This window comes from Anneissia japonica, unplaced genomic scaffold, assembly GCF_011630105.1.
Source record: "Anneissia japonica isolate Jap-2015-1 unplaced genomic scaffold, ASM1163010v1 scaffold432_len584295_cov189, whole genome shotgun sequence".
NCBI classification, from domain to species: Eukaryota; Metazoa; Echinodermata; class Crinoidea; order Comatulida; family Comatulidae; genus Anneissia; species Anneissia japonica.
In genome coordinates this window covers 426,569-439,215 of record NW_022725334.1, presented here as the reverse complement: position 1 = coordinate 439,215, position 12,647 = coordinate 426,569, and the positions used below count along the sequence as shown (strand labels likewise).

Here is a 12,647-nt window from a genome sequence, read left to right as displayed (position 1 = left end):
TCTCTATATATATATATATATATGTATATGTATGTATATACAGTAAGTTGAACCATTGGATCATTACAAGCACAATAATCCCTTTGTTCTTACAAACACCACCATTAATATTCAAAGTACATAATGACTAACAGTTAATCTTGTCAAATGGATGAATATGTATTCTAAGGTAGTTCCGTGTACGGCTTGTCATGCACGTTAATAGCAGATTTATATTTACTTTGATGAAGTTTTAATGGCTTGGTGCAATAAACGTGAATCTTGAATATTTTTTTTGTAAATTATCATACGCAGAATTTTAACAGGACTCAACAATAGATATTTTGTGATAGGATAATACTTAAGATTTTATTTTGTACAATTATCATGATATAATTGCTTTATCTATTTGAACTTGTAATAATATTGTTTTTTTCCACAAGGCCATAAAAATTCAAATAATCAGAAGTCAGAAAATATATGAAAAATAGTGTTGAGGTTGATCATAATAATTTAGATAATGATACTGATATTTAATTCGTAATCAAAGCAAAAGTTGTAATAGTTTGTAAAATAAAATATATTATAAATCAGTCGTGACCTCATCACTGCAACTCCCAATGTTATTTGCCTATTCCCCACAGTACAATAATTTTTCACATAAGTGTATGCTTGGCTGGATTTTTTTTAGGTTCGTTTGCAAAAAAAATACCTCTTTTTTTGTTACCATAAAGATATTGCGCACTGCGATGAAAATTGAATCATAATTGAAAGTTACTTTCGTAAAACAAGGTTAATTAGAACCTGAAGAAAGTTACCTCAAATTCAATATTAAGTGAACAATTAAGGAATTCCTTGAATCGGTGAACCCTAATAAACTGAACAAACGTCAAATGCTTTAAGCAACTAAGCAACGTTTTTTTCTTTGACGAATGTCTATCAAAATAGCATCACAAACAATTTCTTCTAACACAATATAATTACAATAGTTAATCATCGTATCTGTACTGTAATGCTGATGTGTAACGTCGCTAGCTGTGTGAGTTAACGCGTACAGAAGCACAAATCGGCACACGCACAGCTAAATCTAAATACGCACACAGTATACTCATAATATCACTATAGCAACCGATGACTGCTACAACAGTTGATTACACAGTATCAAAACTAACATTAAAAGACGGCAATTGACTTATAAAGCAAGTAGTAGGGCTGCATGCATCGAACACTAGCGGGAAATTATTATACTTATGTTAGATTTAATGCATTCAAAAATTTCCTTCAGGCCTTGCAGGCCCTCAGGAAATTTTTTCAAGCATTAAATCTATTAGTGAGTATTACTATGATAATAATGGTATTGAAAAATGATGATTAAAATAATCGTGATGATGAAGTTTAAGGTGATGATGATAATGCTACAGTTTGATGTTTGATTATGATAATGATATTAGGAGTATTGAGGATATTGATATTGATGAATGAATTTGGTGATAGTGACACATGGATACTAGTTTCCAAAGTGGATCAACGAAAACAAAATTCTGAATTAATCTAAAAAAAATGTTTAAAAAGAAGAAAAAACACAGAATGATGGTGGTGGGGATGATACATTATTGCTGCATAACAAGAAATTGCTGGAATTTGAGTAATCAAAACATTTTCAGAATGCTTCAGTAATTTTGAAGCATGTACTTGAATGTGAAAGGGACTACGAAGTGCATTAATAATAAGAATTCAGAGATGAAAATCTACAAATAATGAAGTAACAGGAATCTCAAGAATCTTAAACATGTTTTGAAAAACATAAGTATTTTGATCATTCTGCCTGGAATTGCTGAAAATTGTGTAGTGAAGAGAGTGTGGATTTTAAAATATTTCATAAATACACAATATCAAATCAGATTAATTTCGCTTAATTTAGGTATACAGTATTCAATTAAATTTATTTAAAAATGAACATTATCCAAACAAACAACGGTTGCTAAGCTGACCTGAGCCTAGCCAATGCTAAAAGGTATTACTTTATAAAATTTTGTAAAATCAATATCTGGCCTGCATTTTGACAGGTTTTGAAATGATGTGATATATGTAGTTTTGTTTCTTTTCTTTTCTGTTTATTTTTTTAGTTATTTTTTTTTTTTTTTTTTTTCATTCGCCATTTATTTGCCTGCTACAGGCACTTCCACCCATATTCTGTTTTGGTTCCTATGCGTAGCACCATAGGAAGCATTGTAAGGATGCGTGTGGGTGTGTGTGTGTGTTTATAATGAGTTGAGAGGGGTTCCCCCTCCCAAATGACATTTTTTTTAAAGAATATCAACCTCTGGATGGCCAAAAATGGCACTCCCAGACTGACAGACATGTGTTGGCTTGGTGTGGGCCTATTTTTATATGTTTTATGGTCTGACTGCACGACGAGCTCTGTCTGGCGGGGGCGGGGGATTGACCTGTCCGGTGGGGGGGCTTAAGCCCCCATGCCACCCCGCTGGCACCGCCACTGATTACAGTACATACCAATAGAGGAGCTAAGTAGAATGAATGATAAAGAAATTAATATCTACAGCATGTATGAACTAACAAAAAATGAAGCAATAAGGAAATTAGTAACATTAGCATGGATTTGCTTTCTAGGTTATAGATGTAATAAAAATTCAAATTAGGTTTATTTACTTTGATTTCCCAGCTGCATCCTACAAGCTAGATATCCAGCTTTAAACCGTAACTCCACTATGTGTAGTGTAAAAGAAAGAAAGAAAGCAATTGCATATTTAGAGGAAGTGCCTGGGGGTAATGTCTATCATATAGGTCTCTGTGGTATAGCGGTATGACGCTCGCTTTGATAGTGAGATTCAGCAGGTTCAAATCCCACCAAAGGAACTTTTTTTCACAACCAAAAAAAAAATAAATTTTTATTGAAGAGTACATGATACGATTGTATCGTCCTATTCAAGCACGGTTATTATTATAACTATGTAAATAAAATAATGATAATAGTAATAGATGGATTTATATAGCGCAGATAAACAAGGTCTCTATGCGCTCGGGACTAGATGTTGCACTTTTTCAATAACTTTCTCCTCCCCTGAGGGTCACTTCATGTCTACCCAGTACACCAGGGTAACCCACTACTCATCTCGAAAGATGTACTGGGTGCTTCGAAGTGCACATGAGCATTTGTGTACACGGGCCTGCGGTTTATAATCCTTATCCGAGAAGACTTGTTCCACCACCCAGCCAACCGCGAACCTGTGTCGATATTGTTGGCTATAATCACGGTGCCCCTGCCTTCCGCTCGGCCATTTGGCTCGCTCAAATATATACCATACATATGATGCCTTGATAAATTGCAACTCTTTCTTAAAGAAATAACATCAAAGTCCATCATTTCAAATCTCCTTTAGTTGATGTATCCACCTCTTCTCCGCAGCATTTATTACAATCCCCTGTCACTTAGCAGAGCTATATTCAAGTTCTTCTTAAATGCATGTTCTATCACCTGAAAACCTTCTAGTCATATATTTAAATCTAAGTCGTGTTAGGAGAATTGATTAAGTTCTGCAACAACTCTTGTTAGTATTTTTTTAAACAAAAGTGTTGTGATATCAATCAAATTACAAAAAAAGAAAACTGCAGATTTAAAAATCTGTATTAAGCACTAATAAATGAGAATAAGTAGTTGCGTCCAATGATATTGGCTGGACATTTCATCTTCATTTTGTTAGTGATGCCATAAAACTCATGTTTTTTTCCAATAGCAAAACAAACTCACCAATTAGAGGATGGAACTATGGGATGTGTATTGTTTGACCAAATATCTGTTCAAATTTCAGTTTATTTGGTCAAACTTACAAAATTTATAAAGCACTCTATCTATTTTTCTGTGACAAAGAAACGCTGTATGCCCATACATTTGTGATGTGCCTATATATGGTCATGATGTGATTTCATCATAACCATATTTAGGCATGTCACATCTTTTTGTCAAATAAAATTTTATAGTGAAGACAGAGGAAAAGACTATTCTCACATGCATTTTATAATTGATATCATCTACTGCCATATGAAAGGACTGCAACCTTTGAATACTTAAGCTAAACTATATGGTAAAATTCTTGGGAACCCTTAAAAATTTGATTAGGACATTTACAAACTTTTAAATAACTCACTGAATAGTTTGTTTTTTAGGTGCATGTTGGACAATAATTTGTCCATATATGGGCATAATAGTTTAGTATTATATTTATATATGTACATTAAATTAATGCTTCTGAATGGTGTAACCAAGAGGACGTATATATGAGAGGACAAAAATTGGCCCCAAAGCTAGAACCTTTCGGAAACCTCAATGTCAATTGTGACGGGATCGGAAATCACAGATATCACTCGTACTGACTGTGATCTGGAAGTTTAAGGAGAAAGAACGAAGTCCTAGAATTATCTGAAGCCCTGTCCAAGACTATCAAATTTTATTTGACAAACAAACTGTTGTATGTCCATATATAGTCATATGGTCATGATGCGATGTCTTCATGACCATATTTAGGCATATCACATACTTCTATGAAATAAAATTTGATAGGTCAATCAAAAGTTCACTGATATTCTAAATAAACATTAAAAAATTGTCTTAACAATAGTTAAAAAATAGAAGGAAAGTCCATGTGACAACCTGCAAATTGTATTTATAATTTCACCTGACGAAGTTGGCATCGACTGATAGCAAAAGCTTGAGCTGAATGAATTACATCTTAAAAGTTATTCTCAGAGTGGTGCTTCATTATTACCTGTTATTACTATATAGATTTTGGCAGCCTTCTACCAAAATCTGCAAAATTCTTGATACCAGCATCTTGATATGTAGTAGTTTGGTGAAAAATCCAACAAACATGAACCTTTCCAAAGCAGTTGGCTGCTTAAAGATTTTAAGTTAAGACTTTTCCCGTTGCTCCTGGTATCTTGCGAAGGTGTGTCTTAAAATAATACTAAGGTGATTAATAAATTCTCATTACTGTATTGCATGTCATCTTTAAGCTTAATATTACAAAGTTATTAAACTGAATGCTTTTTTAAAAGCAACACACAAAGGATTATCAATTACAGAGAGAAAGTCACCGCACTTAAATATTGTTCAATATTATTACAGTAAGTAGAATACAGAATATGAAATGTCAGAAACGGTTCAGGTTGATTAGCTCAGTAGCGATTGTTCACCATATTTTGTTTATCCTTGTGCCCACAGCGTGACGCAAGTTAGATAATTTCAATAAATCTGATTCTTTCTGAGACATTGGATGCTATTTACGTGCACTTTTAGTGAGGCCATTGATTAACAAAAACAATGTGGTTTTGTGGAGCTTATCAAATCACTTTTCGTGGATCTTGTGAGAGAATAACTTTTATATTCTAACAACCAGTTTCCAGTAACAAAGTTTTTTAATGTGTTTTTGGCTATGATAAATTTTCAATGGTTATGAATTGGTATTCGAATGTGAAACTTAGTTTTGAAAAATTGTTTAAATGTTCGGATTCAGATGATGAAATAAAAAAATTATAATTTTATAATTCTCTTTATTCCAGCAGGGAGACCTTTAAAATATCAATACTTTTAAGTAAATGTAATTAAAAGAATAATTATATTAGGTATTCTTCTTTATAAAAGAATAGTGTCGTTTCTGAGGCTGTGTTTTTCATGTCATTACTGCTTTGAAATGAAAAATTTGATTCATGCTAAATGTGAGTATAGTGTAGATTTCTTGCCTGAGTAGAGTTTCTAAAAAAAGTACAGACATCTTTGTGTTTAAAAAACACTAGGTAAGATAGGACCTATTGTTACTTAATTTTTATGTCATTGAATTCTAAGCTATCTTATGAGATCTTTTGTATTAATTTGTAGTAGGTCCCAAGCTGTTGAACAACTTGCCTTCTTAAAAGAAATCTCTGAAAAGGTTTTTCTTTTATAGTTAGATTAGACTGGATACTTGCACCACTCGAGCTCTTACCCTGTTGACTTTGTGCCTTAAACTGGTGGAAAACAGTAAATTTTTGGGGGTATGTTTTTGTTTTTTCCCATATTAGCTATTTAAGATACTTCTTGGTTTTTAAAGTTTAATTTAAAAACTGTTTTTTGTACCTCTATAGACCGAAAAAGGGTAGATTTCTAAAGTACTGTATGCCTATTGGTTTTGTAATGTATTATTTTCTAGTCAAGTTTTAGGCCCAAACATCGAACACTGGAGATTCTTTCTAGGTCTAAGTTAGATTTTTTTCTGCTTTTTTAATGTGTTTTATCAGTGTTTTTAAAGTTTGTGATGCTGTGTGTTGTTCAATTTTTTCTCTTCTATACTTTTAGATAACAATTTTATCTGTATATATTGTAAACTTGTCGCAATTCAGTATTTTACTGCCAGTTGAAGTTATTAAAGAAATCTGAATCTAAAAATCTGAATCTAAAATAATAAAAGGTCTGACAGCTCTATACTTTTAGAAACGACTTCTTTTATGAAAACTTAAGCTTCAGCTAAATATTGCTACTCATTTCATTACACAAGCATCTTGGTGGCAACATATCACTCCTGTTCTTCTGTTTCTTCACTGGCTTTCCTTCACCAAACGAATCTTCTACAAATATAACTTTTCGTTTAAAGCTCTCTAGGCCCCTTCCTATATTTCTGTTCTTCAGTTATGCTCCCAATCCTGCTGTCATTAACTTAGATCCATCCCTAGCTCTTTCAACCTTTCTATTTGCAAGCTGAAGTCATACGGCGAGCGCTCTTTTAAAGTCACCAATCCAAAACTCTTGCCATCAATACATATGGGAAACTCCATCCTTTAGAGCCAACTTAAAACTCATCTTTTCTCATCCAATTGCTTTACTTTTTTTTTTTTTTTGTTGTTGTTGATGGCTTTTGTTGTTGATTTTTCTCTTTTCTTTTTTTTTCTTTATTTCGTTTGTTTCTTTTATTTAACTTCTATTGGATATATTTTTTTTTAAAAGCATAGAGAGCGGCATTCTTAGTTTGTATTCTTGTGTACTGTATGCTAAGCTTGTACATTGTAAAACGTAGGCTTATCCCCGTGTAAAAGTCGCGGCGCCAGTGAGGGGACAGGGGGGCTTAAGACCTTTACCGTACAGGTCAAGTGTATTCTGAATTACAGTTATTAGAATGCAATATTATTAAATAAAATGTCAAAAAAAAATTATATTGATTTGATGAATAATAAAGTAATTTATTGCCATCTAAACAAATAAGATTTGGACATTAAAATATCAAAACTAGTAGAAATCATTGGCCAGTAATAAAAAGTATGAATTTTACAAAATGTTTTTATATGTTTACAATTTTTTTTTGATCGACAACATTAATGAAATTTCATTATGATCATTGTAGCACGCTATTGACTAAATTTTAGATATTAATAAATATTTAAACATTAGTCAACATTCTGAAAGTTTTTTATTTACACATTATACCTGTCTATTACGGTTCCATCTACTATTAGAAGGATATAATAATCTTAAGTTGATTATGTCATCATTGTATTTTCTACTATATAAACTCAATTATATTGCATTTTTTCCATCTTGTATAATTGACTTCTGTTTGCTGGAAAAAAAAAATTGATTGTGTTTCCAACTGCTCTGAAATTGATTACTAAAAAAACCAATTCAATTTTTTCTCTATCCTTTGCCCTCTCTCTCGCTCTCCTTCTCTCTAGCCTAATTCATCAAGTAGATCAACACGTTCAGTGTTTATCATAAGAATTAAAGGGATAAATATGTTTACGTTAGTATTATTTACACCTTTATTATTATTTCTCACTGTTTTATTGAATTTCTTTATTATTTGCATCAGTGACAGGAAGTATAACATCTGCTGAGTAGTTGTTAGGTCATTTTAAGGTCACTATGTTGTAAAGTCTGCATCAGAAATTCTCTGATTATACATTAATGTAGAACATACATTCACATTTGAGTTTCATGCAACTAGTCATTATAATACATCGAGAACATTTTCTATGTACCACTTTTTCATGTCTGTATGATTAGCCAACAGAAAGAGAGGAAAGTTGTATGCATAATTTCAAAGCAAATATGCAAATTAATAATTTGCATCACAACATAGTAATTACTAATGTAAGGCAGAACAAGTAATGTTTCTGTACCATTAAAATTTATCTAAGAGAAGCCATATAGAATTTTACACACATTTTTTGAAATTATGCAAATTAGTTGTTTGCATATATTATTAATATAATATTAACGAGGAATGGGTAGAACTGTCTACATACTTTATTATTTTAAAGCTCAGTCTGTGTAGACTGTCAACAATTTTATTTGACAAAACACTGTTGTATGCCCATATATAGTCATGATGTGCCTATATATGGTCATGATGTGCCTATATATGGTCATAATGTGCCTATATGCGATGTCATCATGACCGTATTTAGGCAAAATTTGATAGCCTGTCAGTGGACACTAGACTTCATAGAGAAACATGGTGTTCTATATAATGTCTATTATATTATGCAAATTACATACAGTTAATCCCTTAAAAAAAGTAATATAATTAAAGTTCAAAATTATGTGTATGATTTTTTTTTTTAATAACACATAATATATGCTCATTACATTACAGTGTTTTATTTGTTGGTAATTTCTTCTCATTAACCTTTCCACTACATAATTTACTCATATTCCCTTTCATACAGTTTTTTTCAATTTCCGTTGTTAGTCTGCCTCAGGTTATCATTAACCTGTTAACATACCTACACGTTAATGGTTCCAATTCTGTTACCTATACATATTTTTAGCTGTCAAATATTATTTATAACAATTGTTATTCATTTGAAAAATACAAAAAGAATGTTGAATTTGTTTGTATATGGGAGAATATGTTAATGAAAGCTTTAAAAGCATATAATTATGTGTTCATTTGATAGCTAATTTTAGATTGGTAGATATTGGTTGGTTGAAATTCTAAAATATTGACCATTTGCTTTTGTATGGATTAAACGCAACACATCATAACGATCATTTAACATTCGTTTTTTGGTTTTTTTTTCATATATAAACTGAGTGTTTATGTTTTATGTTTTCATTACCTTATTCTGAGGAATTCCCTTTAGCCGGTTTGATTACGTATTGATTTGACCAGAGTATTATGTTTACATTTCTGCTTTCAGCTCAACTTGGCACTGAATTGCATAAGAGGCTAGGCCCGACGATCAGGATGACAGGCGCTGGATCTGGGGTAAGTTTTGGGAAATTCTTGTTTGAAATATCTTTAGATTTAGGTGTTGAAGTATGTTGCTTTGTGCCTGGATTAAATGCAGAAACTTGGTCAGTAATACCATATTTGATTATGGTTCTTTAAGTTAAATCTATAAGGTCATTTAACCTAATATTAATGTAATATGGACATAATATTAAAAATGTTACAGAAGAAAACTTTAGTAACGCTGTATGAACAAATTTATCTACATCAATATCAATAATAGGAGTTATTTCTTCATACTGAAGTTTCTATCATGATTATTATTTTACGTACCTATATATCATCAATAATAATAACATCATACATTTTATTGACCTATTTGACATGCTATAGTCTGGTGATTATATTTTTATGTTTTTGAGTGTTAGTAAAATATTCATTTTAGTTACTATCACTGCAAGTCATTACCTATTTTTCCTTCATTAATTTTTGCTACCATATTGAGTATAAGGCCACCTTGAAAGCAGCTAACTTCGCACATATTATGTCCATACCAGCGTTTTCCCGGGTATAAGCATAGGGTATGATTCTCATACCCTGTCTGAGAATCTCATCTGACTCATCTTTCGATTTGCTATCCTGACAAATGATAGGACATAATTTCATGTTCAAAGGAGGTGGCTTAAACAGAGGAATTACTTTAGAGAATAATGACAATTATAATCAAGTTGAAATATTATGATGATGGTAAATACAGGAGTAGCGCTTTAAGAAAACAATCACATATATTTCTATAAATATTAAATGAATATATGTTATAGTCTGAAAGTGGTGTTGCTGTATTTGTGTAATTACAGAGGAATTTTGCTACTTTGTTCTGGTTCTGGTGGGCAAAGCCAACGAACCTTATATGGACTCTAAAAGTGTAGGAGTATAACATTAGGGGTAGAAATAGAGTCGAATAATAGGGAAGGTCCGCCACCGGCGTTTAAGACATGCACCATTGCTGCAGTCATGAGCAGGCATGCCATATCACCTCAAAGGCCCATGTACTCAGGCCTGATGGGTAGGAAATTTTTAGAGTTTAACTATGGCAATAAATACATTGCAAAAGATGATATTGATAAATATTCAACTTAATGATGATTAAGTCATCATCATCAAATAACAATAATGTAGAATTAATGATTCAGATGTCTTTCACAAACATTTGCAATAAAATGTTCTTGCAAATCAGTCCAAAATTTCATCAAACTGAGAGTGCTGTATATGTAGTGAGCCCTCTGTAGTTGATTGATGGATTAATGTTTTCCATTTGGGTGTGGCAGGTTGTCCAGCCGGTAAGTACTGAAGAATAATAGCATAGCCTACCATGCGATGGGCTTTCAAGGAATAAGTTATTAATAAGAATACATTAGGGTTGTTTACTTGATGCAGATGGCCGTTGATTGAGATGAACTATAATTTAGGCAGCCTTGTAAATGGCTTTATGTATTGTTAGGTGCATGTAAACTTGTTATTTTTACCTCTATTGATAACAGCTCATTTGCAAAATGCGAACTTGTATTAGGATTATAACCCTTTATATTACAATCAGTTAATAATGGGTACTGTATTATGACAATTTCTGTCGATGCAGTGTTTCTTTTTTTTTAACACCTCGCTCCTCATAGCTACTTGGCAGCTTATACGCTAGTGTGTAAGACTAGCATAATGCTTTTGATTACTTTTTACAAAGAATTCTCATTATAAACGGTTTTATGACAATGTTTTTCAGAAATATTGCGCCAATTATCCAATTGTTGTAATATCAATAATAGGGGAATTATACTGTACATCGAATGCTTTGTAAGAATTTTAGTATGATTACTCAGTAATATTTTTTCTATTGATTTGGATTTGTTTTACGTCTAATACTGTGCAAATAGAAAATATTACAATTCTTTTTTTATGGTTCATTTCATGATCCTAATGGTCCTGTTATAGTAATAGTTCTTTGTTTGGTTGAATTATTTTATTGTACCTTTATGAATGTCTTTAGATGAGGTAATGGAAATGCTAGTATAGGTATACCTAAAATCATTATGCATATCTATTAAATCTCTAATATGTATTAGAAGATTTATTTTTTATTTTCAGTCTTCTGTGAAGAAGGCGATTCTAATACAGAATACAACAAATAATTTTAATGCTAGAGAGATAAATTTTATATTTGTAGTAAATAATTTTTTTTGGAAAATATATTTTTATTCCCATTATAATAATGATATGTTTATAATTTTTAATATTCATTCAATTAAACGTAAGTTTTAATATAGCTTTTCTCCCCTCTCTCTTTCTGGACCAAACTAAGAGTTTAATATTTTATGTACATTGTAAATGTACTACAGTAATATATACTATGCTGTTGAAATATTAAAGTAAAATAATACTTAGAAAATGCATGAAATAATTTGTAGTATTATTTATCACACTCACAATTAAGGACACAAAACAAAACTTGATGAGAATAAAACAACAATGAGGATAAAAAAACAGAATGATAAATTAATATAAAATTAATTATAATTTTAATTAAACTTGAATTAATCAACATCAGTTAGAATATGGTCATGTGTTAGGTTATGCAATCAAATATAATTTGTCAAAATATAGACATTGTGAATTGATGAAACCGTTGCATCATTAGAAATTTTGCATTTACAATATTTTAAAAATTGTATTAAGATATTTGAAAAGTATTGATTTGAAAAGTATTGATTTTCTTGAAATGTATCCTCGTGGAATATACATGATGTGACCTTCAGGTTCAGGGTAAACTACGACAAATTTATCTCAATAATTCAAAGATGTCAGCTGCCCCTTTGAGAAACTGACCAATTGCATCCGTCCCATTCACCTTCATCGTGTTTTCTATTTTTATTGCAAATTATAAAATGATGGAGTAGTTGAAATGCTTTGAACTTATTGTGACGTCATTTAGATGACCTTTGTGAATGTTAGAAGTGTTCTCTGATAAGACTCCTGTTTAATGGCTAACTAGCAGGAGCATTTGTCACTCCATGTTAAATAACGCCAGCATGTTTTCATGCAAATGTTTCAAGATGTGTTTTCTCTCAGAGGTTATTGGCGGACAGATGTCATAGGGGAAAGTTCAGGTAATTGAAAATATCTCAAGCTTTATAGTTAATATCTGATTTACTAAATGTACCCATAATGCAATTGATGGCCAAACATGACGGCAAATTGTTCATCGGTTGCTAAAATTCATATGAGTACAATTATTATCATTACTCATTCCCATTGTGATTCGACAGACTCAAGGTTAACTTTAATGTAAAAAAAATCACACATACATTTAAAATAACTTTGTGCATTCTAAATACAGATAGACCAAAAATGCTGCATCGAATCATTAAAGCGTCAGTCTAAACTGAAAAATTTAGGTTC

General features: G+C 31.4%; 1 protein-coding gene across 1 annotated transcript in view; it reads left to right on the top strand.

Moving 5' to 3' along the window:
* LOC117112702 overlaps nt 1-10,126 on the top strand; it is an 82,628-nt gene extending 72,502 nt beyond the window's left edge. Inside the window, exons 10-11 of the mRNA XM_033255842.1 lie at nt 9,166-9,233; nt 10,055-10,126. Coding sequence (XP_033111733.1) covers nt 9,166-9,233; nt 10,055-10,126 — 140 coding nt within the window. The remainder of the gene's footprint in view (nt 1-9,165; nt 9,234-10,054) is intronic.
* The last annotated feature ends 2,521 nt before the right edge of the window (nt 10,127-12,647 follow it).